This window comes from Protopterus annectens, chromosome 1.part1 (assembly GCF_019279795.1).
Source record: "Protopterus annectens isolate FY-2018-M chromosome 1.part1, PAN1.0, whole genome shotgun sequence".
Taxonomy (NCBI): Eukaryota; Metazoa; Chordata; order Ceratodontiformes; family Protopteridae; genus Protopterus; species Protopterus annectens.
Window position 1 is genome coordinate 1231082475 of NC_056726.1, and position 24693 is coordinate 1231107167.

At 42.7% G+C, this 24693-nt stretch overlaps 1 protein-coding gene across 1 annotated transcript in view; it reads left to right on the forward strand.

Moving 5' to 3' along the window:
- LOC122815935 (protein ZNF783-like) overlaps positions 1 to 24693 on the forward strand; it is a 362214-nt gene that overhangs the window by 184948 nt on the left and 152573 nt on the right. The window contains exon 2 of the mRNA XM_044088804.1: positions 17962 to 18088. Within this exon, the coding sequence (XP_043944739.1) occupies positions 17962 to 18088 (127 nt within the window). The remainder of the gene's footprint in view (positions 1 to 17961; positions 18089 to 24693) is intronic.

Here is a 24693-nt window from a genome sequence, read left to right on the forward strand (position 1 = left end):
GACCTCTTTGCATCCTCGACCAGCTACAAATGCAGCAACTACTTCACCCTGATTCTCCCTCCGGGACAGTCACCCAGGGATGCTCTAGTCCATGATTGGCCCTTGGGTCTTCTTTACGCATTTCCACCCTTTCCCCTCATTCCCCAGTTTCTGAAGAAAGCCTGTCGGTTGAAGAGCAAGGTGATCCTCTTAGCACCATATTGGCCTCGACAGATTTGGTTCCCCTTCCTTTGTCCGCACCTACTAGATCGACCATGGATTCTCCATCCAACCCCGGAGTTGATCTCACATCCACAGAACCTGATTCATCCCAACTTGACCAGCCTGAAGCTCACAGCTTGGCTACTCCAATTCCCTTGATTGCCAGGCAGAATGATCTTTCTTTACCAGTACATGATATTATCATTGCTTCTCATAAGTCTTCCACTAGAATTACTTATCTGAGCAAGTGGAAAAGATTTGGCTGTTGGCTGAAAGATAAACAAGTAGACCCCTTTTCAGCACCAGTGTTGATAATACTAGACTATCTGGCTGACCTTTTTCAATCGGGTCTGTCGGCCTCTACCATTAGAGTTCATCTAGCTGCAATTTCTAATTTTCATGAGGGTGTCCAAGATTCCTCTCTTATGTCCCATAAATTGTGCAAGACCTTCATAAAAGGTGTGAATCATCTGAAGCCGCCTTTTAGAGAACCTATTCAACCATGGGATTTATCATTAGTTCTGCAAGCTCTGACAATGTCACCTTTCGAACCAGCCTCTTCTTGCGACCTCAAGTATTTGTCATGGAAAACCTTGTTTTTGGTCGCCATTACTTCTGCCAGGCGTATTTCTGAGCTTCAAGCTTTATGTATCGAGAGTCCATACTTGATTTTTCATAGAGATAGAGTGTCTCTGAGAGCTAATCCGTCATTTCTGCCAGAAGTGATCTCTGAAATGTCCATTAATCAAGCCATTGAATTGCCAGTTTTCTTTCCCAATCATTCAAACAGAGGAGAGTGTTGCCTACATACCCTAGATATCCACAGGCAAATCCGTTTTTACTTAAACAGAACTAAACCCTTTCGTAAATCTGACCAGTTATTTTTGGCCTTTTCTGGGCCTAGATTAGAATCTGCTGTTGCTAAGGTCATATTAGCTAGATGGTTGAAGGACTGTGTGACCGTCATTTATACACAACATAATATCTCGTTGCCTACTACCATGAAAGCTCATTCAACGAGGTCGGTGGCAACTTCTGCTGCCTTCCATGCCAGAGCTTCTTTACATGACATCTGTGCAGCTGCAACTTTGGCTACACCTCATACTTTCATCAATCATTTCAAATTGGATTTGGCCTCCAGGGGAAGAGCATCTTTCGGTTCTGTGGTGCTCAGGAATGTTCTTCCATGAGAGCCTACCAGGAATAGAGGTAGCTGGGGACTCTGTCCCATGCGTAAGGAATGAATGAGGATTAACAATATCAGATAACGAAGTTATGTCTTACCATAACGTTCCATCTGTATTGTTGATCCTCGTTCAGTCATTACGACCCTCCCTCCTTCCCCCTCCTGTGGTTTCTAGTGGATTTCACCATCCAGTTCTCTTAGGTTATTTGACCAGAGGTAGCCTCTACCTTCTTTGACTTGCAGACTCAATCTGAGGTAACAGGGAGAGGGGGATTGTGGGTAAGAGTTTAGATCGAGAGTTTGAAGCTGACGCGAGCTTGGAAAATGGCAGGCTCGGTTCCGAGGTCGGAACCGATACCCCATGCATAATGACTGAACGAGGATCAACAATACAGATAGAACGTTATGGTAAGACATAACTTCTTTTTCTTTACCATGTTGTTCTGAGATTTAATTGACCTGGCCTTGGTTTCTGAAGGTTAAGTCTATCTTTTCATTTATGTTTATTGTGTCTTCTCTCCTTTTTCATTTAAGCTACATAACTGTTTTTTTTTTTTTTTTGGGGGGGGGGGGCAGACTCTATCTGAACTAGCATGTTTTTGCATGGGGATTATGGGTAGTGGGAGGAGCCTGAGTATTGGACCCATCTGTTGAGGAATGGACAAAATATGACAACACAGACCTAATGTTAGGTTAAGTACTTAACTTTCATTTTCTGTGTAAAGTCTGAAGAGTTGCAGTGCATGGTACTGCATATACTGCCTTACCAAAACTTTATGCTTTGCAAGCGAGGCATTTGCCTTCCACTAGTAGTTTCCTGTAACATGTATATAAGTATCTTGGTATATTTCTCCACAACCTGCTCAGGGCACTTTTTGCTGTTTGGCTAAGAGAGCTTTTAGTTTTTTGTGTCATCCCAAAGCACCTTATCAAAGACATGGTAATAACTGATATTTCACAGTTCAGAATATGAACAAATGAAAGAAAAAACAGAAGTTTTGAGGAGCTAGTGAAAAGTGAAGATGTCTGAGGTTAGAAGGGCATAGGTGTGACAAATGTAACACACTGCCTGTTGTTGATAGTATTTGATAGAGCAAGTCACAATATGTTGTGAGATTGCATATTAGTGTATTTGGGGAAAATTGCTAATTGGTACTGTAGTAAAATAAGAAATTTGATATGATGTCAGTTTTCATTCTTCCTCATCTGTTGGTTTGGATCCGACATTCAGATCCGTTTCAGCCGTTATATTAGCTTGTGGCCACCAAAAACTTTCAAGCTTCTCCCTTACCCATGATACACCAACCCCTAACTTACATCAGATCTCATTTGCTGCTTTCTTGATTAGACGTGGTCATCTTTAGCCCTCGAGTGATTGATTAAAACAATAACTGATTTTAAATTTCCTTTCCAGTTTTTCTTACAAGTTAATTCTTCCTTTTATTACACTACGTATAGTTCTTTCATACCATTGTTTGTATTGGCTTATTACCATTGTTTCGCTTATTTTCTTCCTTGATTTAAAAAAAAAAAAAAAGACTTCACGTGTTGTTCATTTTCTTTTTAGTGTTTCAGGATGTCAGAAAAAAGGACCTTTGGGTTTTAAGAAGTGCCAAAAGTGTGGGCAGAAGTTGCCCTTGTCTGGCGCTCATACTTTATATGCGTTATTTGGGTCTGAACCACCTGATTGTACTATTTGCAAAAAGTTGAATCCGTCTGCCATTGCAGATAGGGGAAAAAAAATATTTTGAAAGGATTGCTTCGTACTACTTTCTCAGAAGCAATTGCTGGGGCTCAATTCCCCAAATCTAAATCAAAGGGGCCTTCCAACAAGTCTCCTAAACCTTTAGGCTCCTCGACTCCATCATCCTCGGAGCTGCCGTAGAAAAAACATAAATTGGATTTGAAGACTGCTGCGGTTCTGCCAGCATTGGATCCAACAAAATCCTCCTCAGATCCAAGCATGTTAGATCAGAGACTCTTATCCAGAACCAGATATTCCCAGACTTCGGATCTGGTACCTTCCAGAGTACCTTCTACCTTTTTGGAATGCTGATCCTTTAAGTTTCCATCCCTAGCTTCCTCTTGTTTTTCCAGAAGTTTGACTGAAACTGATGTGGACAGAATGATGAGGAAATTCCTCTTGGCACAAGTACAGATGGTAGTTCTCCTGGCTCCTTACCCCTTCGGGTCAGGAAGTCTGTCTTTCTACCACTCCACCAATTTCAGCTCCTTTTCTGATATTCTTGTCTTTGGATCCAAAGCTATCTCTGAGTGCACCAGCTTCAATGTCTTTGGAGCCAGATAACTCCCAGATCCGAAGTGCCCCTGTCAGGTCCAAGGCGATAGAGTTGACTCCGAAGTTTTCAGAGCCGTCTCTTGCCCTTGGCGCTTCAGCATTGGACAGCTCTACTCTGACTTACGCCTCTGGTAGATTGCCTTCGGGGCAGATGGAACCAATGGGCCAGAAGCCTGGCTTCTAGGCTCCATTGTGTTTTTTATCCCAGGAGTGTTCTACCTTTGAGGTAGTGAAAGAGTGTTCTCTGCTGCAGCAGGACAGCTGGATCTTAGCCCCTCAGATCTTCCCTCTGGTTCTCCTGTGTCTTTGTGCCATGAGCTCCATTCTACACAACAGAGACAGCCAGCCCAAAATCTCCAGGTTATTCAACAGGGTATTTTGATCTCTTTTGATACTTCTCCAGAGTACCCCACTGAGGAAGTCCTTGGGAAGAGGAAGTGTAAAAGGAGACACTTGTACTTCCCTCAGGAGTCGGTCATGGAGGATACTGATTTCGATGAAGGAAAGGTTCCCCAAGATCACCAGCTGAAGACGTCTCTTTTGGAGACATCCTTGAGATCCTTAAGCAGAGGGTTTGTTGGTCCTCCGACACTCACCAGAGGAATTTCTATTCCCAGAGGCTTTTGGGGCTGGCCCATCTACCTTCTGGGTTACTCCACCTGCCAATGAGCTCATTGACTTGATCTCTAGGAAGGAGTTGAAGGAGCCTGATATAGTTGAGACTATCCCCTAGAAACTGGATATGATTCTGGCACCTCCTGTTGAAAGGGAATATTGGAGCAAGGGAGTGCCTGTAGATGCCATGGTCATGGTAGTGGCCACCAGGAAAGAACTTGCTGAACAGAAGTCCTCTCTCCATCCACTTAACAGGGAGTCTAGGACATTGGACTGATTTGAGAAGCATGTGCATGCTTCAGTGACTTTCATTCTCAGGTCGCTGAACTTCCTGGCACACTTCACGAGATTTCAAAGGGACTTGATAAAAGAAATATCAAAATCCCTTTCTGGGACCACTACTGCTGAGGCTGAAGTTTTTATCTCCTCACAGTTGGCTACCCTGCAATCCATTTCTAATTCATCCATGAGGCTTTTATTGCATGCAGCTGAAGGTGCCACAAGGGCATCAGGTTCAGGCTTTTCTATTAGGAAGTATGCCTGGATGCTCTTGTGTGATTTTTGCAGAGCCTTTAAAGTCCTCATTCGTCAATGCACCCTTTGATGGCAGTTTGCTATTTGGCCCTAAAGTTAAGGACAACACTGTCCAGGTGTGATCAGGATGGAAAGACCCTCTCTGCAGTAGGACTATATTTTTTGACCCCTCAAAGGACTTTTTCTAGCAATTAATGGGGAAGATGAAAAATGTGGTTCAAGACGTCCCAAGGTCCTTTCCAGGATCCACTTGGAGATATTTACCATAGGGACAGAGGGGGGATCTCAAATGGAAGACTCTGCCCATGTACTAGAGGAGGACTTACTAGCACTTCTGAAATGAGGCCCGATTGCCCCCCTCTGGAGGTAGTCTGGGGTCAGTTATCCCTGCACCAGAGAACCTGGCTAGACACCACAAAATCTACATGGATAGAGGGGATTATTTGTGGAGATTATATAATTCCCTTTTCCTTTCCACTTCCGTCTACATGCAAATTTTCTGATGTTCTACTCGTCAGAGGAAAGCTGCAGCACTAGAAATACAAAGGCTGCTAGAAAAAAGCCCTCCAGGAGGGTCCACCAGAACAGATAGAATCCGGAACTTACTCAAGATTCTTTAGTGCCAAAGAAAACGGAACTCGAGACCAATTTTGGATCACAGCAACTTGAGCAAATCAGTTCGACACACAAAGTTTCAGATGATCATGGTTCAGTCCATTCTTCCCTTTTTTTGCCATGATGACTGGATGTGCTTGATAGACCTTGGATGCATATTATTACATAAAAAGGAACAGACAGTCCAGAAGGTATCTACGATTCTGGCTGGGAGCCAGTCATTACAAGTTCAGAGCACTGCCCTTTGGCCTCACCACAGCCCCCAGGGTGTTTGCATGGCAGTAGTAGTAGCTCACTTCAGACTGCAGGGATTCTGAGTGTTTCTGTACCTGAATGACTGGCTCATTGCTTCCCTGACCAGGCATCTACTGATAAGAACATGAGATCAGGTACTCCACACTTGCTCCCATCTGGGAATAACCATAAATTGCAACAAATCTCAGTTAGAACCATCTCAAACACTGGAATTCACAAGAGTAATTTTCAACACAGTTTCATTGGCAGCTTCTCTTCCTCTCTCAAGAGTACAAACTATCAGATTCCAGGTCAGAAAAATAATTTGCAGTACCACAGTCTTTGCCTGATTTCTTTCTACAAGCCTTGGGATCAATGTCACTAGCTATTTCCTCTAGCAAAATTTTACATGAGAATTCTTCAGTGGGTGTTAGCAACACAATAGTCTGTTCTTTATTAAAACATGTCTGCCCAAATCAGAATCACTCAAGCATGTAAAAGATAATGTGATGTTGTTCTATCTCACCTTCATTCTTTACTGGTTGGGTTTGGAACCGATCCTCTGTTCCGACTCGGCCATATACAAAAGCTCAAGGTCTTCCACTGACTCATGGCTGTATCCATATCCCATCATGCCCTAGGAGAGTTCCTCAGATCTCGTTTGCCACTAAACAAGATTGGGTGCTTCTGATTCTGGCACCTCCTGTAGAAAGGAATAAAAGGGAATATTGGAGCAAGGGAGTTCCTGGCTAAGTGAAAATATTTTTTCCTTACTAATTGTGAAAATTGTTAACATTGTTATTATAACTGTTTTAAAAACCTTTTAGGCTGTTAGTAGGTTAGTCTGACTTTAATTAGAGTGTTCGCTTAATTGTTGGCTGTTAACTTTGGCCAATGTTTCTTCTTCTAGGCCTTTTTTTTTTCTACCTTCCTATCCTGGCTATTTTTTTTTTTTTTACAAATAATTATCCAATTTCGTTTAAGTTAGAGAGCTTAGAAATAAATCTTCACTCTTAGTTTAACTTTCATATGTGGGCACTAGGCTATTGGTCATAGGGCCTATATAAGCCTAGCCACAAAAATATCCTGGCTTTCACCATCCAAGAAAATTATTTTCCTGTGCCACTGTCGAGCAGAGCCACAGAAGTGATCCCCGGGATGAATTTCCTATTTCCCATCCAGTTATCAAGATTTTTCTTGAGTGCTAATGAGGAGCTTTGTTTGATATAAGATAGGTAGTTTGTTCCAGAGTATGGGGAGTCTCTGGGACAGGAATCTATCCCTCCAGCATGTTCTGTTTATTGTGGTGACCAGGTTTAGGTCCCTAGAGCATGTAGCTTGGAAGGATTGGAATTTCTTTAAGTGGAGCATGTCCAATAGCTCTGGGTTTGACATAGCTTTGTATGTTAGGCAGAGATCGCCTTTGAGTAGGCGATATGCGACGGAGTAAAGCTGGAGTTTTTTGAGACAGTCTGTGTAGGGCATCTGTTTGAGGCAGGTGATCATCTTTATGAGGTATTTCTGCGGCCTTTCCAGTTGTAGATGTCTTGTGAGGTACATGTCAAAAGGGGCGTTGTACTCTATAATGGGTCTAATGAGTGACAAGTAGAGGGGAACAATGACCTCATTTTTCCTGGATGAGAAACCTTTTGTGATGAGGTGTGCCACGTAGAAAGATTTCCTGGCTACTGTGGCAATGTGATTGTCAAAGGAGAGACTATTGTCCACCTGTGTCCCAAGGTCTCTTATCACACTTTTGGTGTTAAGTAGACTACTGCCTATGTGGTAGGTCATGGGTACAGGGTTTTTACCAGAGGGGATGACAATGCACTTTTTGGCATTGAGCTTGAGGCCATTGCTTTGACACCAGGCATCTATCTCTGTGAGGCCCTTTTGTAGGATGTCCACATCGTTAGGAGTTTTGATTATGGCTCCTAGTTTGCAGTCATCTGCGGACTTTGTTAGCCAAAGACCTTCTGTGTTAGCCTGTACTTCAGAGAAGTAGATACCAAACAGGAGAGGACCCAGGACTGAACCCTGTGGTACTCCACTTGTCACTTGTCTGAAGTCGGATTTGGAGTCTGCTACTTTCACAGTGTGGGTTCTGTCAGTGAGCCAGTTGGCAACCCATCTTGTGACATAGGGATTGAAACCTAGTTTAGTGAGTTTATCAAAAATTCCAGAATGGAGGATGGTGTTGAAAGCCTTGGCGAGATCTAGCTAGGCTGTATGAACCACCTTACCCTTGTCTACAGCTTTGGTGACTGCTTCAAAGAAGTCTATCAGGTTTAGGAGACATGATCTGCCTTTTACAAACCTGAACTGGGTAGAGTCCAGAGTTTGGAGATTACCAATGTCTTTGTTTATAAGTTCCATGAGGATACATTCCATGGTCTTGCAGACCAGGCTCGTCAGACTAATGGGGCGTAGTTCCCAGGGTCTGTGTTGGCTCCCCCTTTGTGGAGTGGGATAACCGTCGCTGTGCGCCATTCAGTGAGCATAAAGCCTGAGGTGAGGCTATGATTGAACATACCACGTAGGTGGGGTGCCAGTTCGTTCTGTAGTTCGTGTAGAACGCAGCCTGGGATGTTGTCAGGTCCCATGGATGCTGTGTTCTTGGCTTTGGAGAGTGTGTTTTTTTACCTGTGCAGCCATGATTACAGGAACTTTGCATTCTTCCAGTATAGAGACGGGTTCAGTGCTAACTTTACCCCCCTCTCACCCCCTAAAGGACCCATCTGCCAGGATGTTGGCAATGTTAGTTGGTTCTGTATATTTAGTGCCATTGTGTTGTAACTCAGAGCAGATTTTAGTGTTGCCATTGAAATTCTTGACATACCTATAGACTGCTTTGTGGTTGTCTTTAGAATCAGTGGTGAATTTGTTTTCTTAACTAGATTTGGAGGATTTTATGAGGGATTTCAGCTTCTTACTGAGTCTGACCAAGGAGTTCCTCCAATCATGGGATTTTACTCTTTTTTTGCAACAGTTTCTTTCTTCTGTTGTAGAGTTTGTTTATGTCAGGGAACCAGCAAATTGGCTTCATTTTTTTGGAGAATAGCATCTTGGTTCTGTTAGGGATAGCACGATCCATGCACTCGTGTAAGTGCTTATAAAGTGCATTTGTATAGGATTCAGCCGTACCTCTATTGTCCATCTGCATGGGTGTCGCGAAGTTTGCCACTTCTGTCTTCAGAAGCATGAAGTTGGCTTTGGAGAAATTTTTTACAGTAGTTTCCGTAGTGGGGAGTGTGGTGGGATGTGGATGTCTAGGGTGATTAGCTTGTGGTCAGATCTGACCAACGAGGAATTGACCTTTGGTGTGGAACACCGGTCACCCATGTTGGTAATGACTAGGTCTAGGATATTGCTGCCCCTGGTGGGGGTGTGGATAAGTTGATCCAAGGCGTTGGAATTTATGAATTCCAGAAAATGTTGAGCAAATTGGAACATGAGTAGTTTTCCCAGTTAATGGTGGGGTAGTTGAAATTGCCCATTAGGGTGTTGGGTTGTACCCTAATATTTTCCAGTGTGTCAAGAAATTAGGAGTGGGAATCCTGGGGCATGGTGGGGGATCTGTATCAAGCTACAATTTGGATTGGGGTCTTGCCTAGAGTTAGTTGCACTTGGATAATCTCGGATGCATTATGCTGGGCAACTAGCCTGGAGGTGTGGATATCCTTAATGAGTATGGACACACCTCCGCCTTTAGAGTTTCAGTCCAGATTAGGTGGCTGAAAGGTGTGGTATGAATTATAGCCTGGTAATGCAGGGGTGTGCTCTCTGGAGACTTGAACCAGGTCTCTGACACTGCACATATGTCAGTGTTCTCCATTTTAAGGAGTGCCTCGACTGAGTGCATTGTTTAGGTTTAGACTTCTAGCATTGAGTAGCAATACCCTCAGATTTTGCTTGCTTGTACCTGTTATGGTGGTGAATTTATCAACTGAACCTTGCCTAAAAAGGCACTATAGGGTGGCAAGAGCCTTAGCCAGTATCCGGAATCCCAAGGGTGACAGGTGCAGGCCATCTCTGGCAAAGCATTGTGGTCTGTCGATCATGTCATCCCAGGCAGACAGATACTGGATCCCCTTAGAACGACACCAGAAGCTTAGCCAATTGTTGAAGTCAATCATTTTGTCCTTTGTACTGTGGTATCATTCAGGGTGGTGGCAGGATGCTACTTAGGGCTAGGCTCATACGTGCCTGGGCTTCAAGATTGGAGAGCTCCTCCATGTCTCTTTTCATGTAGTCGAGGGAGGTAGGTCTTGGGTCATTCACACCAACATGGACAATGACAGAGTCATATTTGTACTTGTTGTGGAGTGACCTGAGTGCATGCGTTATGTGGTGGATCCTGGCACCTGACAGGCGGCTGACAGTAACTTTCTCCTTGTTTATCCTGGTGAGTGGAACATCAGTATGCCTGACAATGGAGTCACCTATGACTAGAGTATTGGGTATGTTGTTATGCCTTATGGGCTGTGGTTGAGTGGCACATTGAGTTTGTGGGCTGTGTGTCATTTGAGTTGTGTTGGGGGTGGAGGTTGCTTGTGTTGCTTTGGAGGTCTCTGTTGCTTGGGCAGGTTTTTATTGAGAGCCTCCGCGAATGTAGCTGTGTGTTTTGTGTTTCTATGTGTGTGTTTTGGTAGTGTAGGTTTGGAGGGACTATGTGATGAGTGTGGTGTGGTGCAAGTGTTTACCTTCTCCTCTTGACTGTCTAGTCCAGTCTTGGGTGAAGAGAGCTTTGCTTCCAGTTCAGCTATGTAAGTGCATCTCTCACAGGTTGTAGTGTTGGGTGGTAGGAGAAGAGGGTTGTCTGTGTACTTGAGGCAATTGCTGCATTGCCCCAAGATGCCCAGATTCCCAGATGGCAAAACTTCCTACAGAAAGAGTTCTAGTTCTGAGACAGCAAGTTTTGAACCTTCTCTCCAAGACAAGAGTACAAGTGAGAACAGTTCTGCAAGTCATGGGAACCAAGGCAGCAGCGATAAATTTAGTTCCATTAGCACGCATGCACATGAGAATCCTGCAGTGGCTACTGTTCACTCAGTGATCTTTGCAGCAACTACCCATGTCTCACCAAATTCTGATGAGTCCTGTAAAGAAGACCTTTGCTGGTGACTTCGCTCCACTCACGTGATATCAGATCTACCGTTTGTCCTTCCACTGCCTTTGGTCAAAGTAACCACAGATGCCTCCCAGACAGGGTGGGGGGGCATTATCTGGGAAGAACAGTCCAAGGCCCTTGGCAAGATCACAAAGTCCATTTGCACAGCAGTGTCTTAGAAATGAGAGCAGTGCTTTTGGATTTGCAGGCACTTCAGGACTCTCTTCCACTGGGAACTATTGCAGTACAGACAGACAACATGTCGAGAGGCTCTGAGAATATGGCAGTGAGCAACCTCCTCCCAATGCTTTCTGATAGCAGTGCACATCCCGGGGAAATCCAACATGATAGTAGACAAACTCAGCAGAGCGATTCTGATGCCTCATGAGTGTTCCCTAAAACAAGAAGTAGCGGAGATGATTTTCTGCAAGTGGGGCCAGCCATGCTGCGACCTTTTTGCCACATCCATGAATGCCAAATGCAGCAGCTCTTTTGCCCTAATCCCTCCTCCGGGGGAGTCACCAAGGGATGCACTTGTATATGACTGGCCCTCAGGTGTTCTTTTATGCCTTCCTCCCTTTCCTTTGATACCCAAAGTTCTTCAGAAAGCCAGCTCATTGGGGAGCAATCTGATTCTCGTCGCCCCATACTGGCCTCATCAAATTTAGTATCCCTTCCTTTGGCCTCATCTCCAGGAGGAGCTGTGGGCTCTGGATCCAGTTCCAAAACTTCTGACTCATATGTTGGGAACGCTCCACCCCTCTCTTCAGACCCTCTAATTGACAGCTTGGCTGCTCCAATTCCAAATATAGCCAGGCTCCCTGGACTTTCTCCTTCTATGAAATATATCTTGATCTCTTCTCATAAGGCCTCTACGAGAAAACTTTACATGAGAAAATGGAAAAGATTTTCTTCCTGGTCATTAAGTAATCACATTGATCCTTTTCTGCTCCTATAGCTTCCATTCTTGAATTTCTAACAAAGATATTTAATGACAACGCAGCTGCAGCTACCATTCAAGTCTAGTTAGCAGCGATATCCAATGTTCATGTAAAAGATTTAGCCCTAAATCTGATGTTTCAGACTATGCAAAGCCTTCCTGAAGGGCACTGTTCTATTAAGACTACCCATTAAGACCCCTCTACCGCCATGGGACCTATATTTTGTTCAGTCCTGTTTGATTCTTCCTCCCTTTGAGCCTGCATCATGTTGTGAGCTAAAGTTCTTGACATGGAAAACAATTATTTTAATTGCCATCACTTCTGTGAAGAGTTTCAGAGCTGCAAGAATTATCAATAAAGCCCCCTATATGCTTTTCCACAAAGACAGTGTTCCTTCGATCAAACCCATCCTTCTTACCAAAGGTATGTTCAGAATCTAATTTAAGTCAGTCGATAGATCTACAAGTGTTTTTTCTCCAACTGTGGCAACAAGGCAGAATATAGACTACGTCAACTGGATGTACACAGGCAATTACGTTTCTACTTACATAGGACAAATGACTTCAGAAAATTTGATCAATTATTTGTTTCATTTTCAGAGGCTTAGAAAGGTGCTCCTGTATCTAAGGTCACACTTTCAAAATGGCTATCAGTCTGTATTACCTTTACATACAAGTCTAACAACAAAGATCTTCCCGGCAAAGTCAAAGGGCATTCTACAAGAGCCATAGCAGCTCCTTCTGCTTTTTGCGCTAGACAACCAGTTGATACCATTTGTGCTGCTGTAACATGGGCAAGGCCTCATACCTTTATCACTCATTACAGAGTGGATTTTCCTCCAGGAACAGGGCCTCCTTTGTGTCCACTGTTCTGAAGAATATTCTCCTGTGAGCCACCCAAGAAATATGGTGCTAGGGATGCTGTCCCAACCAGTAAAGAATGAAGGCAAGCTAGAACAACATCACATAAAGAGGTTGGGTACTCACCATAACATTCCATGTATGTTACACCACAATCCTGAACAGCAGCTGATAAACTCCCCAACACTCGAGTCCTTGGATACCGACTGAACAAAGTTTTTATTACATAAAAAAGAATAACACTGGAGCTCTTACACAGGGTTAAGCGCTTTCATCTGTCAATTCGCAGATTTCATCAGAACCATTGTGCTCCTACATTTCATAGTATTTAAACACTTTTAGGCGCCAAAATTCAATTGGCTTCAATTAAATTAAATTAAATTGAATTGAGTTAGAACCCACTCTGTTTTTATAAAACATTCTGATATACAAAACCTTCTATTTGTAAAAAACACAGTGTTACACATAAAATATAGACCTTGGTGGATTTCTACACAATACTTACATCTGTTTGCACTAATAATTTATGTTGTATAAAAATATTTAAAAATGTTTACAAAATTTTATATGTATAATACAATAAAATAAAAATAAAAATAAAAATCAAAGTCCTAATTCAACCCATACACTATAATATACTGTACCTAATGAAATACTGAATAAAATAAATAGATAAGAATCATACATATAATTGATTCTAATATATCTAAGCACATATTAAATACACATAAACAGAACTATGCTAAAATTTTGTTATCATACTAAACATGTGTATTATATTATAAACAAGTTATGAAATGATTTGTACAGGAGTGTGTTGCTAAAAGAGGCACCCCTAAAAACAAGTATTCTTGATGATGTTTGTAATGGGAATTGTGCAATGTGAAGTTTGAGTTTAAGCACTATTAGTTTAATTCCAAAAAGGGTTTGACACTAATAAAATCATTTATACCAGGTAATGTGGTTGCGTCTGTACATATTTGCCATTTACTTTCTATCCATGACAGGTATGTCTTCCAGTTCCCTCCTTTGTCACTAATCTCTACCTGGTCAATGATAGCAAACTTAAAACTATGTTCTTTCCCTTTTTCTACAATGTGTTTACATAAAGCATTTTTTGTATCTCTCCTTTTTATCCTGTACATATGCTCATAGATACGTGTCTTTAGCTTCCTCTCAGTTTTGCCTATGTAAAAGGCTGGGCATTTTGTACAGGTAGCTATATAAACTATACGTTGTGTATTACAATTTCCATTTTTGTAACGTATAGTGGTATTCATAATGTTGTCTAACTTATTTTTTTGCTGAATGTCTATGTATGCACATTGTTTACATGTACCACATTTGGTTGTACCTTTCATTCTTTTTTCACTTGTATCTCTTCTTCCATATTCCATTATTCTCTTAATGTTGCTTCCCATTTTAAATACTGTATCAATGCTTGTTCCTACTATATTACCTATAGCTCCAGCTGTATTAATTAGCGGCCAATGTTTTTTTAGTATTTCTATGATTGCACTGGAAAACGGGTTGTAAGTAATCACGCATACTCTTCTATTCCTTTCGTCATTTTTGTTGTTCATAGACACTGTACCACTCCCCAATAAAGGGGTATACTTGTGTCCCCATTGTGCTTTTACATACGAGGTGACATTCTCCAGCAGTTTCTTTGGGTATCCTCTATCCAAGAATAATTTTGTAATTTTACCCAACTCATTAGTCATAATTTCCGTGGTGGAAGACATTCTTGCCGCTCTTATACTCTGTCCCTTGACTATATTCTTGAAAATGTGTGGAGGGTGACAACTGGTATAATGTATGTAGTCGTTCGAGTAGGTAGGTTTCCTGTATATCCTTGAGATAAAACCTGTTCCAGTGTTGCCAATCCAAGTGTCCAAATAGGCGATACCCTCCTTATCATGTTGTGAAGTGAATTTCAGAAATTGTGTGGTGTGATTAAGATAATCCATAAACGAGGAAATCAATTCTTGTGGTCCTGTCCAAATGATAAAAACATCGTCCAAAAATCTGGTGTATAGTCTGATGTGCTTGTAAAACTCACTAGGGAAAATAAATAGATTCTCCCACTCGAGCATGACCAGATTCCATGTATGTTGTTCATCTCCCTTTCAGTCTTTCTTCTCACCCTCCTTCCCCCGCCGTTTGGCTTCTGGAGGACTGAGCGGTCAAATATAGCAGATAATGTTCTGACCATCTTCATTGTATATAAAGTGTCAAATAGTCCATTTGTAAACTATTATTATCATCAGCAAACAAGATCTGAGGAACTCTCATGGGGCATGATGGGATAGGGATACAGCCACGAGCCAATGGAAGACCTTGGGCTTTTCTATATGGCTGAGTCAGAACCAAGGATCGGTTCCGAACCCAACCAGTAAAGAATGAAGGCAAGATAAACAACACACATGGAATATTATGGTGAGCATATAACTTCTATTTTTTGGTGGTGGATTCGATCAGATCAGGTTCTCCAAGGCCATCATTTCGCTTTTCCTCACACCAAGGCTATAGTGACCGTGGATGCTTCCCAGATTGGGTGGGGGGGGGGGGGCACTTGGTTCCCTGAAGAGGTCAGTACGCATATTAGTGTCCTGGAAATGAGAGCAGTGCTGTTAGCATTGCAGGCCTTCCAAGACACTTGCCCTTTTGGGACAATTGTGATTCAAACGGGCAACATGTCAGTAGTTTGGTGCATTAACAAACAAGGGGGAACCAGATCTTGCCCCTTGTGTTGAGAAGCCCTCATAGTGTGGCAGTGGGCAATCTCTTCCATCCACTTTCTGGTAACAACGCACATTGCAGGAAAGTCCTGAATGATAGCAGACAAATTGAGCAGGTCCATTCTACTACCTCACAGGTGGTCTCTCAACATGAAAGTGGCAGAAATGATTTTCCATCAATGGGGCCGACCTTGCTGCAGTCTTTTTGCATCTCACCTTAAAAAGTGCAGCAGCTTCTTTGCCCTGATCCCCCCCCACCAGGTGAATCACCAAGGGGCATTCTGCTCCACGATTGGCCCCCAGTCTCCTCTATGCCTACCCCTCAACTCCCATAATTCCTAAATTTCTGCAGAAAGCTGCTCAGTTGAAGAGCAGAGTCATCCTCATAGCACCTTAGTGGCCTCTGCAGATTTGATTCTCCTTTATTTGGCCTCCAGTACTTTGCCCACCCTGGATTCTGGATCCAATTCCAGGCCCTCTGTCTCACCTGGCAGACATGACTTATCCGGATATCTCAAACCTCAAGCTAACAGTGTGGTTTCTCCAGTTCCTTTTATAGCCAGACAACTAATCCTGTCTTTCCCTGTCCGACAGGATCTATATTATAATCGTGAACGCTGTCTTTCACAAATACATGTTCATTGACACATAAATGTCGAAGAACGAGAACAGCAAAGGACAACAACAGCGAAAATGAGAACACTGAACGCATTACCGGAAGTAACAGCGCCATACAGGTAAGGTAAACCTAACTGAACAAACCGTACCTAAAATACTTTTTCAAAACGTTTTTGCAGGGGGGCAAGCCCCCCTGCACACCCCACACACCCCTACCTAAATATACCAACTCTGTGACTGCACTACTGTAGGGAAAAGGATTAATTTCCTCATCCCCACGATCACCCTGCCAGCCAAGAAAATCCGCTCAACATTCTGAATTTCGCTGTTGTTGTCCTTCGCTATTCTCATTTTTCGACATTTATGTGTCGATGAACATGTATTCGTGAAAGACAGCTTTCGCAATTCTGTTATAGACCCATCCGACATATACTTTTATCTTCCCATAAGGCTTCTACAAGAAAGCTTTAGAGAAGTAAATGGAAAAGGTTTGTTTTTGGGCACATCAGAAACAAACATATCATTGCCTTCTCAGCCCCTGTACAGAGTCTCCTTGAATTTTTGGCAGAGTTTTAATGAAGGAGGTAGCTTCTCAATGGTTAGAGTTCAGTTGGCAGCAATCTCTAACTTTCATATTGGATTTGAGAATTCTACCTTGGCTTCATCTAAGCTTTGTAAAGCTTTTTTTGAAAGGCACTTTCCTGCTGAGATAGCCCTATAAAGATCCTACTTCACTGTAAGATTTAAATTTGGTACTGCAGGCCTTAATTTACCCCCTCCCCCCCCCCCGAACCAGCAGCAAAACATGATCTTAAATTCCTGACCTGAAAAACTCTTTTCTAGTGGCCATTACCTCTGCTAGAAGAATTTCAGAACTTCAGGCATTGTCCTCTAAACCTCCCTACTTGATTTTTTGTAGGGATAGAGTCACATTACATGCCAACCCTTCTTTCCTTCCTAAGGTGGTGTCAGAATCCAATATTAACTAGTCCATTAATCTGCCAGTCTTCTTTCCCAGATTTTCAAATAAAGGTGAATATGTGTTGCATTTATTGGATGTTCACAGACAATTACGGTTCTACTTGCATGGAACAAAAATTAGAGACAAATCAATTATTTGTGTCCTTTGCAAATTATAAATTGGGCAAATTGGTTGCACCTTTAGCCAGATGGCTGATGGTTTGGCTATCATTTGTCTACAAGAAGTTGGGTCTGTCCTTACCAAAACCTTTAAAAGCTCATTCAACTAGGTCCATGGCAACTTATTCTATATTTCTATCTAGGTCTTCCATGGATGACATATGTGCAGCTGCAACTTGGGCCAGTCCTCATACCTTTAATTACGCATTACAAATTAGGATCTGATCTGAAGAGGAAGAGCAGCCTTTGGCTCAGCTGTGCTCAGAAATATCTTTCCTCAGAAATATCTTTCCTCAGAGTCCAAGTTGGTAAGTCTGTCCCAACAGTTGAGGAAGGAATGACAATTGACAACAAGAGCTAAACAAGTGATGTACTTACCACAACATTCCATCTGTGTTGTCCATTTTCATTCTTCCTCAACTCCCCATCCACCAACCCCCAACCTTTTTCACAGCTGACTTCTGGAAGAACGAGAACCTATAAGGACACAACTGTTGCCTATGTTGAGCTCCAGGTATAGCTACCTGCTGTCAAGATTATTTTATTAGTACTTATTTAATGTAAGCCAGGAAACAAGATCTGAAGTATGTTAGGTGTTGGTGCATTATGGGTAAGGGAGAAGACTGAGAGTTTTTGGTGGCCATGAGCTAAAGTAACAGTTGAGTTGGATCCGAGTGTCAGGTCCAAAGCCAACAGTTGAAGATCGAAAGTGGACAACACAGGTGAAACGTTACGGTAAGTACATAACTTTTTTTCCCCTTTTTGAAAGGTTTTCTAAATATTAAGAGGATATGGTGTGCCAGGCTTGCCCTCTATTACATTGAAGCATTTTAGTTCTGACTGTATAACTGTGTCTTCTTTTGGTAGGCGCCGGAAGCATTTGAAGATGTTGCTGTTACTTTCACAGAAGAAGAATGGAGGATGTTAAGTATGCAGGAGAAGGAACTGCATAGGACAGTGATGGTGCAAAATTATGAAGTTATGATTTCCCTAGGTAAGTATTAATTATGGCACTGGCTTATAGTTTGGAATAGGAATTCTGAAATGACAAATCTATTTAGGCTGAGTAACACAATGCTGGTTTCCAGGTGAACTGTTTTACCACTCCACAAGGGGGATCCACCTTGGATCCCGGGAACTACCACTCCATCAGTCTGACGTGCCTGATCTGCAAGGCCATGGAACTTATAAACAAAGATATTGGCAACCTTCAGATACTGGACCCCACCTAGTTTGGGTTTGTGAAGGGCCGATCTTGTCTCCTGAACCTGATTGACTTCTTCGAATCAGTCTCCAGAGCCGTGGATGAGGGTAAGGCAGTCCACACAGCCTGTCTGGACCTTGCCAAGGCCTGTGACACCATCCCCCACTTTGGAATCATAGATAAACTTACTAAGCTGGGCAATAATCCCTACGTCACTCAATGGGTTGCCAATTGGCTTACTGACAGAACCCACATTGTAAAAGTAGCTGACTCCAAATCCAGCTTCAGACAAGTGATGAGTGGAGTTCCTCAGGGTTCAGTCCTGGGACTGCTCTTGTTTGGCATCTACTTCTCTGAAGTACAGGCCAAGACTTAGGGACTCTGGCTAACAAAGTTCGTAGATGACTGCAAATTGGGAGCCATTATTGAATCCCCAAATTATGTGGATACTCCCTTACAGAAACAGATGCTTGGTGCCAGAGCCATGGGCTCAAGCTCAATGCCAATCCTTCTATGTTACCTCATCAGTAAGGGCTTTTCATACAGAAAAAAGGAAGTCATTGTCCCACTGTACTCATCCCTCATTAGACCTATTATAGAATACAACGCCCCATTTGGTATGTACCTCTCAAGACATCTGCAACAACTGGAAAGGCCGCAGAAATGCCTCACTAAAAGAATCACAGGCCTAAAGCAGATGCCCTATGCAGACCACCTTAAAAAACTCAGGCTATACTCTTGCATATCATCTACTCAGAGGCGCTCTCTGTTTAACATACAAAGTCATGTAAAATCCAGAGCTGCTGGGCATGCTACACTTAAAGAAATCCCAATCCCTTAGAGCCACATGCTCCAGGGATCTAAACCTTGTCATAACAATAAACAAAACATGCTGGAAGGATAGGATGTTCTTCGCGTTTCACTGTTGCAGTCATTACATTTGGGTAATCTGCTGGCAGGTTGCCCTCACTTGGCCTGATTAACAAAGTCTTGGGTCCTGCATCTGTTACTGTCCCTTCTTCCATGACGTCAGGGTTATAAAACATGCAGCCGACGCCATTACATCAGTCTTTCTTGCTGCGTGGTGCCCGAAGCAGAAGAAGTTCGCAAGTGCCAGTCGGCCGACTCCTGAAATTTTCGTTTTCAAGTTTCAGAGCCGAAGTCTTCAACTAAAAGCCAAGTACCCCATTGGGGAAACTTTTTCTTGCTCCTTACCGATGTCAGTAAAAGGTAATAATTGTATTACTTGTGAGAAGCAAATACCTTATAAGGATTTTCATTTGTACTGTATTCCTTGCGTAGGCCCTGACCACGACGTACCTTGCTGCCGGTTTTGTGCTTTATTTAATCAGCTCACTATCCGTCGTCGGTACATTTTTGCTTCTAAATATTTCGGTTCTCGGTTTAATTATCCAGAAATGACATGTGTTAGCCATCCGACTACTGGAATACCGAAAAAACGCAAAGAAAAAGACAGAGACAGGCCGTTGAGGTCCAAAACTGCCGACGACTCTTCTCCTAAGCCACTCGCCAGTTCGCCAGTACTCAGTGAGGCGCTTTCGCAGCCCCTGATACCCGTTACTTCTGTTTCGCAGGCCTCTACTGAGACCCATTCTGAGTCCAGTATGCCGCGAGATGCTTCACCTATGGAACCAGCGGATGTCTCTACCTTGGATGGGTCCGGAGCCGCTGTGCAGGCACCGGCTTCTGAGGGTGTATTCAGGCATACAGATTTGTATATTAAACTAACACCACCTTCAATATTAAGGTCAAAATCTCGATCTATGTCTAAAAATCTGACGCCCAGGCCTAAAAAACAAATGATCAAAATGGCTGAAGATTTAATTACTCTAATCAGGAGTAGTCAATCCCCCCCCCCCTTCTAAGAGGCCTAGGGCTGAACCTGACTATGACTATTCTGAACAGGACTCTGTTTCTTCTGACTCTTCTAATGAACAGGATTTGTCCATACCTACTTATGAGGACTCTGATGCAGAGGATTCCATTCCTTCTGCTTCTCCCCCTAAGGATTTTTCTTTTGGGGAAACTTTACATATCTTAAGGGAGCATTTCCACTGGGAAAGTCAGGATTTTTCTGAATCCAAAAAGAGGCTTAGGGATTTCCTTCTTCTTCCTCAGCATAGGCCTTTGGCTGTACCTCCTGCATTAGACATTGTTGATGATGTGTTTTCAGAATCCAGTATGGCCCCCTGATTCCCTGCCTCCGGCCCCTTGTAAGCCAGACAGGTACTATAGGGTTCCTGACTCCCACAAATTCCTTTTCAAAAATCCTGTTGCAGACCCTGAAACAATTTCTCAGGGGCCCAAGGGCATTAAAGCTTCTACTGCTAAAAATCCTACCCCTTCTGATAGAGACTCCAGGGCGCTGGATAGATGGGGTAAAAGGGTTTATACTTCTGCAACCTTGGCAATCCGGGCTTTAAACTGTCAATTCCATATGCTAAAATATCAACAGCATATCATAGGACTGCTTAAACAGAAAATGATGTTGATTTCTGACTGTGTGGAAAATAAGGATTTACAGGATTTATTGCATTCAGCTGAACAAGTTGGAAAACATACTTTGCAATGTGGTTTTGATTCTTTGGAGGCCTCTTGCAGGGCTGCTGTTACTGGGTCTGTGCTTAGAAGGCATGCTTGGCTTAAGGAGCAATCTCTGCCTGATCATGTTAAAGCAAAATTGTTGGATGCTCCTTTGCAGCAGGACCGTCTGTTTGGCAAAAAGGCTGAAGAAGTTCTAAAAAAAGATGGAAGATAAAGCTAAATCTATGCAAACTGTGAAAGATTTCTTACAAGTACAACCTCCAAGATTTAGTAGGCACTGGCCTACTAAGAACTGGTCCTTTCCAGTTCCTTCCAGAGCCACTCAAGCCAAATCCAGACATTCCAAAAGCACCAGGTTTCAGTCCCAAGGGACTTTCAGAACTAAGCAATGGGGTCCCTCTGCTTCTAAATCTGGAAATAACAAGACACCTTCCTATGGTAAACAGTCTCAATGACTTTCCTTTAAAATTACCAAGCACTTACCTCTTAGCCACCCATTTGGGGGGAAAACTGGCTCTTCATGCAAAAAACTGGCAACTTATAACCCAGGACAAATGGGTTTTAAATATAGTGTCCCAGGGATACAGATTTCATTTCCACATGTTGCCAACTCCAAACAGATGGCCAGACCTGCCCCCAAATCAGTGGCAGAGGCTCAGAAACAAGTACTTTCCCTCCTAAACATAGGGCCAATTCAACTAGTACCAGAAGAGGAAAAGGGACAAGTTTCTATTCCAGACTTTTTCCTTGTACCAGAAAAGACAAATCATGGCATCCAATTCTGGACCTGTCTACTCTGAACACATTTCTAGACATTTCAAAATTCAAGATGCTGATTCTTCACCAGTTACTTCCTATGCTAGGCAAAGATGCCTGGTTGGCAACCCTAGATTTAAAAGAGGCTTACCTGCATATCCCAGTCAGGGAATCTTGCAGAAGATGCCTCCGCTTCAAAGCAGGCTACTGGCATTATCAGTTCTCTGCACTGCCCTTTGGCTTATCTACTGTGCCCAGGGTATTTACAAAGTGCCTGGCTCCAGTAATTGCATTTTGCAGGCAAAGAAATATTCAAATATATCCATACCTAGACGATTGTCTAATTCAGGCAGAAAACAACGCCATTCTTCTAAAACATCCGGCATTTGTAAAAAGGGTTCTTACTTGTCTAGGGTACACCATAAACAAAAAGAAATCAGAACAGGTACCCTCTCAAAAAAATACATTCCTGGGTGCAGGCTTGAATACAACTGCCCAGATGGCTTTCCTTATGCCAGAAAAGCAACTTCATTTGGTGACTTACTTCAAACAGGTGGCCACAAAAACCCTGCTATCTGCAAGACAAATACAGCAAGCCTCGGGGTTCATGGCCACTTGCATTCTTCTAATTCCATGTGCAAGACTGCATATGAGGAAACTTCAGTGGTACTTAAAAAGTTTATGGAGTCAACATTGTCACAGCCTGGAAACAATGTTTCCTATCATTCCTTGCCTGCAACTAGAGTTCCTATGGTGGGCAGAGGCCTGCCACCAAAACAAGGGACTGCCATTCACACCACCCCCTGCCGCCCAAACCCTAACTACAGATGCATCAGACTATGCACAGGGGGACTCATCTGGCAGGGAAGTGCATTCAGGGCAAATGGATTCCAAATCAAATGCACCTTCATATCAATCAAAAAGAAATGCTAGCTGTACAGAATGCACTGACAGCCTTCAAGGACTACCTTCATCCAGGACAAGTAATGGTAAAGATGGACAACACCACAGTTATGTGGTACATAAACAAGCAGGGGGGTACACATTCCTACCCCCTCTGCAGATGAGCCATGGCATTGTGGAACATGGCCATGAGCCATCAAGTGCAATTACAAGCTCAATTCCTGCCAGGAAAGCTGAATATTTTGGCAGACAAACTAAGCAGAAATCTCATGAACCCACACAAATGGAAACTGGAACCATGGGTTTTCAACATGTTGACACGCAACTGGGGGAGCCCAGACATAGATCTTTTTGCCTCACCCCAGAACTACCAGTTGGGCAAATTTTGCATAAGAACTCCTCACAAAAAAGCCTGGAAAGTGGATGCTCTGTCCTTCAGCTGGGAAAACCTATCACTCTATGCCTTTCCCCCTCTGCCTCTGCTCTCCAAAGTTCTACTAAAAGTCAAACAGGACAAACCAAAAATGATTTTGATTGCTCCAGACTGGCCTCGCCAACACTGGTACCCACTCCTACGCAGTCTGTCAGAAATTTCTCCATGGCACCTGCCTCAGACACCTTCCTTACTGTCTCAGCAGAACAACCAAATTCTGCACCCTCAGCTCCAAACATTGAATCTTGCAGCTTGGCTAATCACTGGTAAACCAAAACACAAACAAGCGAACTTCCCAGACAAGACTCCTTTAATCCAAAATGGTAAGCGCTTTCACCGACTATAATACGCCAGCTTCCAAGCAGGCTTAACAAAGGTAAAAAAGTTGGGCTCCATCAAAATACTACACCATTATGTGTTGAAAGCTCTAAACGTATTACTAATTATCCCAACCATGACCTACTCAATTCAACTAGAGCCTCTTATACCCTTTATTTGTTAGATGAATATAATGAAGTGATTAACACTGACACCAACAAATAAAGGGTATAAGAGGCTCTAGTTGAATTGAGTAGGTCATGGTTGGGGTAATTAGTAATACCTTTAGAGCTTTCAACACATAATGATTTTATTTTGTCTTTTTGAAAGACATATTAGGTACAATGGTGTAGTATTTTGATGGAGCCCAACTTTTTTACCTTTGTTAAGCCTGCTTGGATTGATGTAAATGCATAAATTTAATTCAGCTTAGGTCTAGAATTTTTGAATATATTTTTTATATCTTTTTTATCTTTTCATATATATTTTTTTATATTTGTATATATATGGTTTTGTAAGTTTGCACTTTGAATAGCCGATTGCAAAGTCTTGGTTCAGCAGTATGTTTATGTTTTTATTAGAAGGATGTTTTAGGAAAAGTTTTTAAAAAGTAGTTGATCACATGGTCACAAGTATTTAAGCAATTAACACATTGATTAAGTTGCTTGAAATGTATTTAAAAGGACTGGTTGGTTATTTAAACTGTGTTTTAATTTTAAGTGTTGGTCTGAGGAAGCTGGCGTATTATAGCCGGTGAAAGCGCTTACCATTTTGGATTAAAGAGTCTTGTCTGGGAAGTTCGCTTGTTTGTCTTTTGGTTTACCAGTTTTTAGTTACCATTCTTTGTTGAGCTTGGCTAATCACTTAAATTCCCCCTTAGCATCCCTCAGCAAACCTGTTGGAGGCAAGAAGACCTAGTACTAGAAAATCTTATGCTGACAAATGGAAAAGATTCTGTGCCTGGAATCAATCTCAAGGGATAAAGCACAGCAGTGCCCAATTTACCTCAGATTTTGCAGTACGTAACTGAGATGCTTCACAAGGGCCTGTCATTTTCTTCCATAAAAATCCATGCCTCAGCCATTTCAGCTCATTACAACACAGAACCCCTCCTCTTCTCTCATCTTCTGCTAAAGCAGTATCTCAGAGGGGCCAAAAACTTGAGGCCACCCAGGAGAGCTTCAACCCCTGCCTGGGACCTTAACTTTGTATTGAAGAAACTCACTCTACCTCCTTTCGAGCCAGCTGCTACTGCAGACTTAAAATTTCTTTCCTGGAAAACAGTCTTGCTTTTCGCAATCACTTCGGCTAGAAGGATTTCTGAATTACAGGCCCTTATGGCAGTGGAGCCTTTCATCATTTTTCATGCAGACAGGGTGTCACTCAGGACCAACCCATCCTTCATGCCCAAGATGGTATC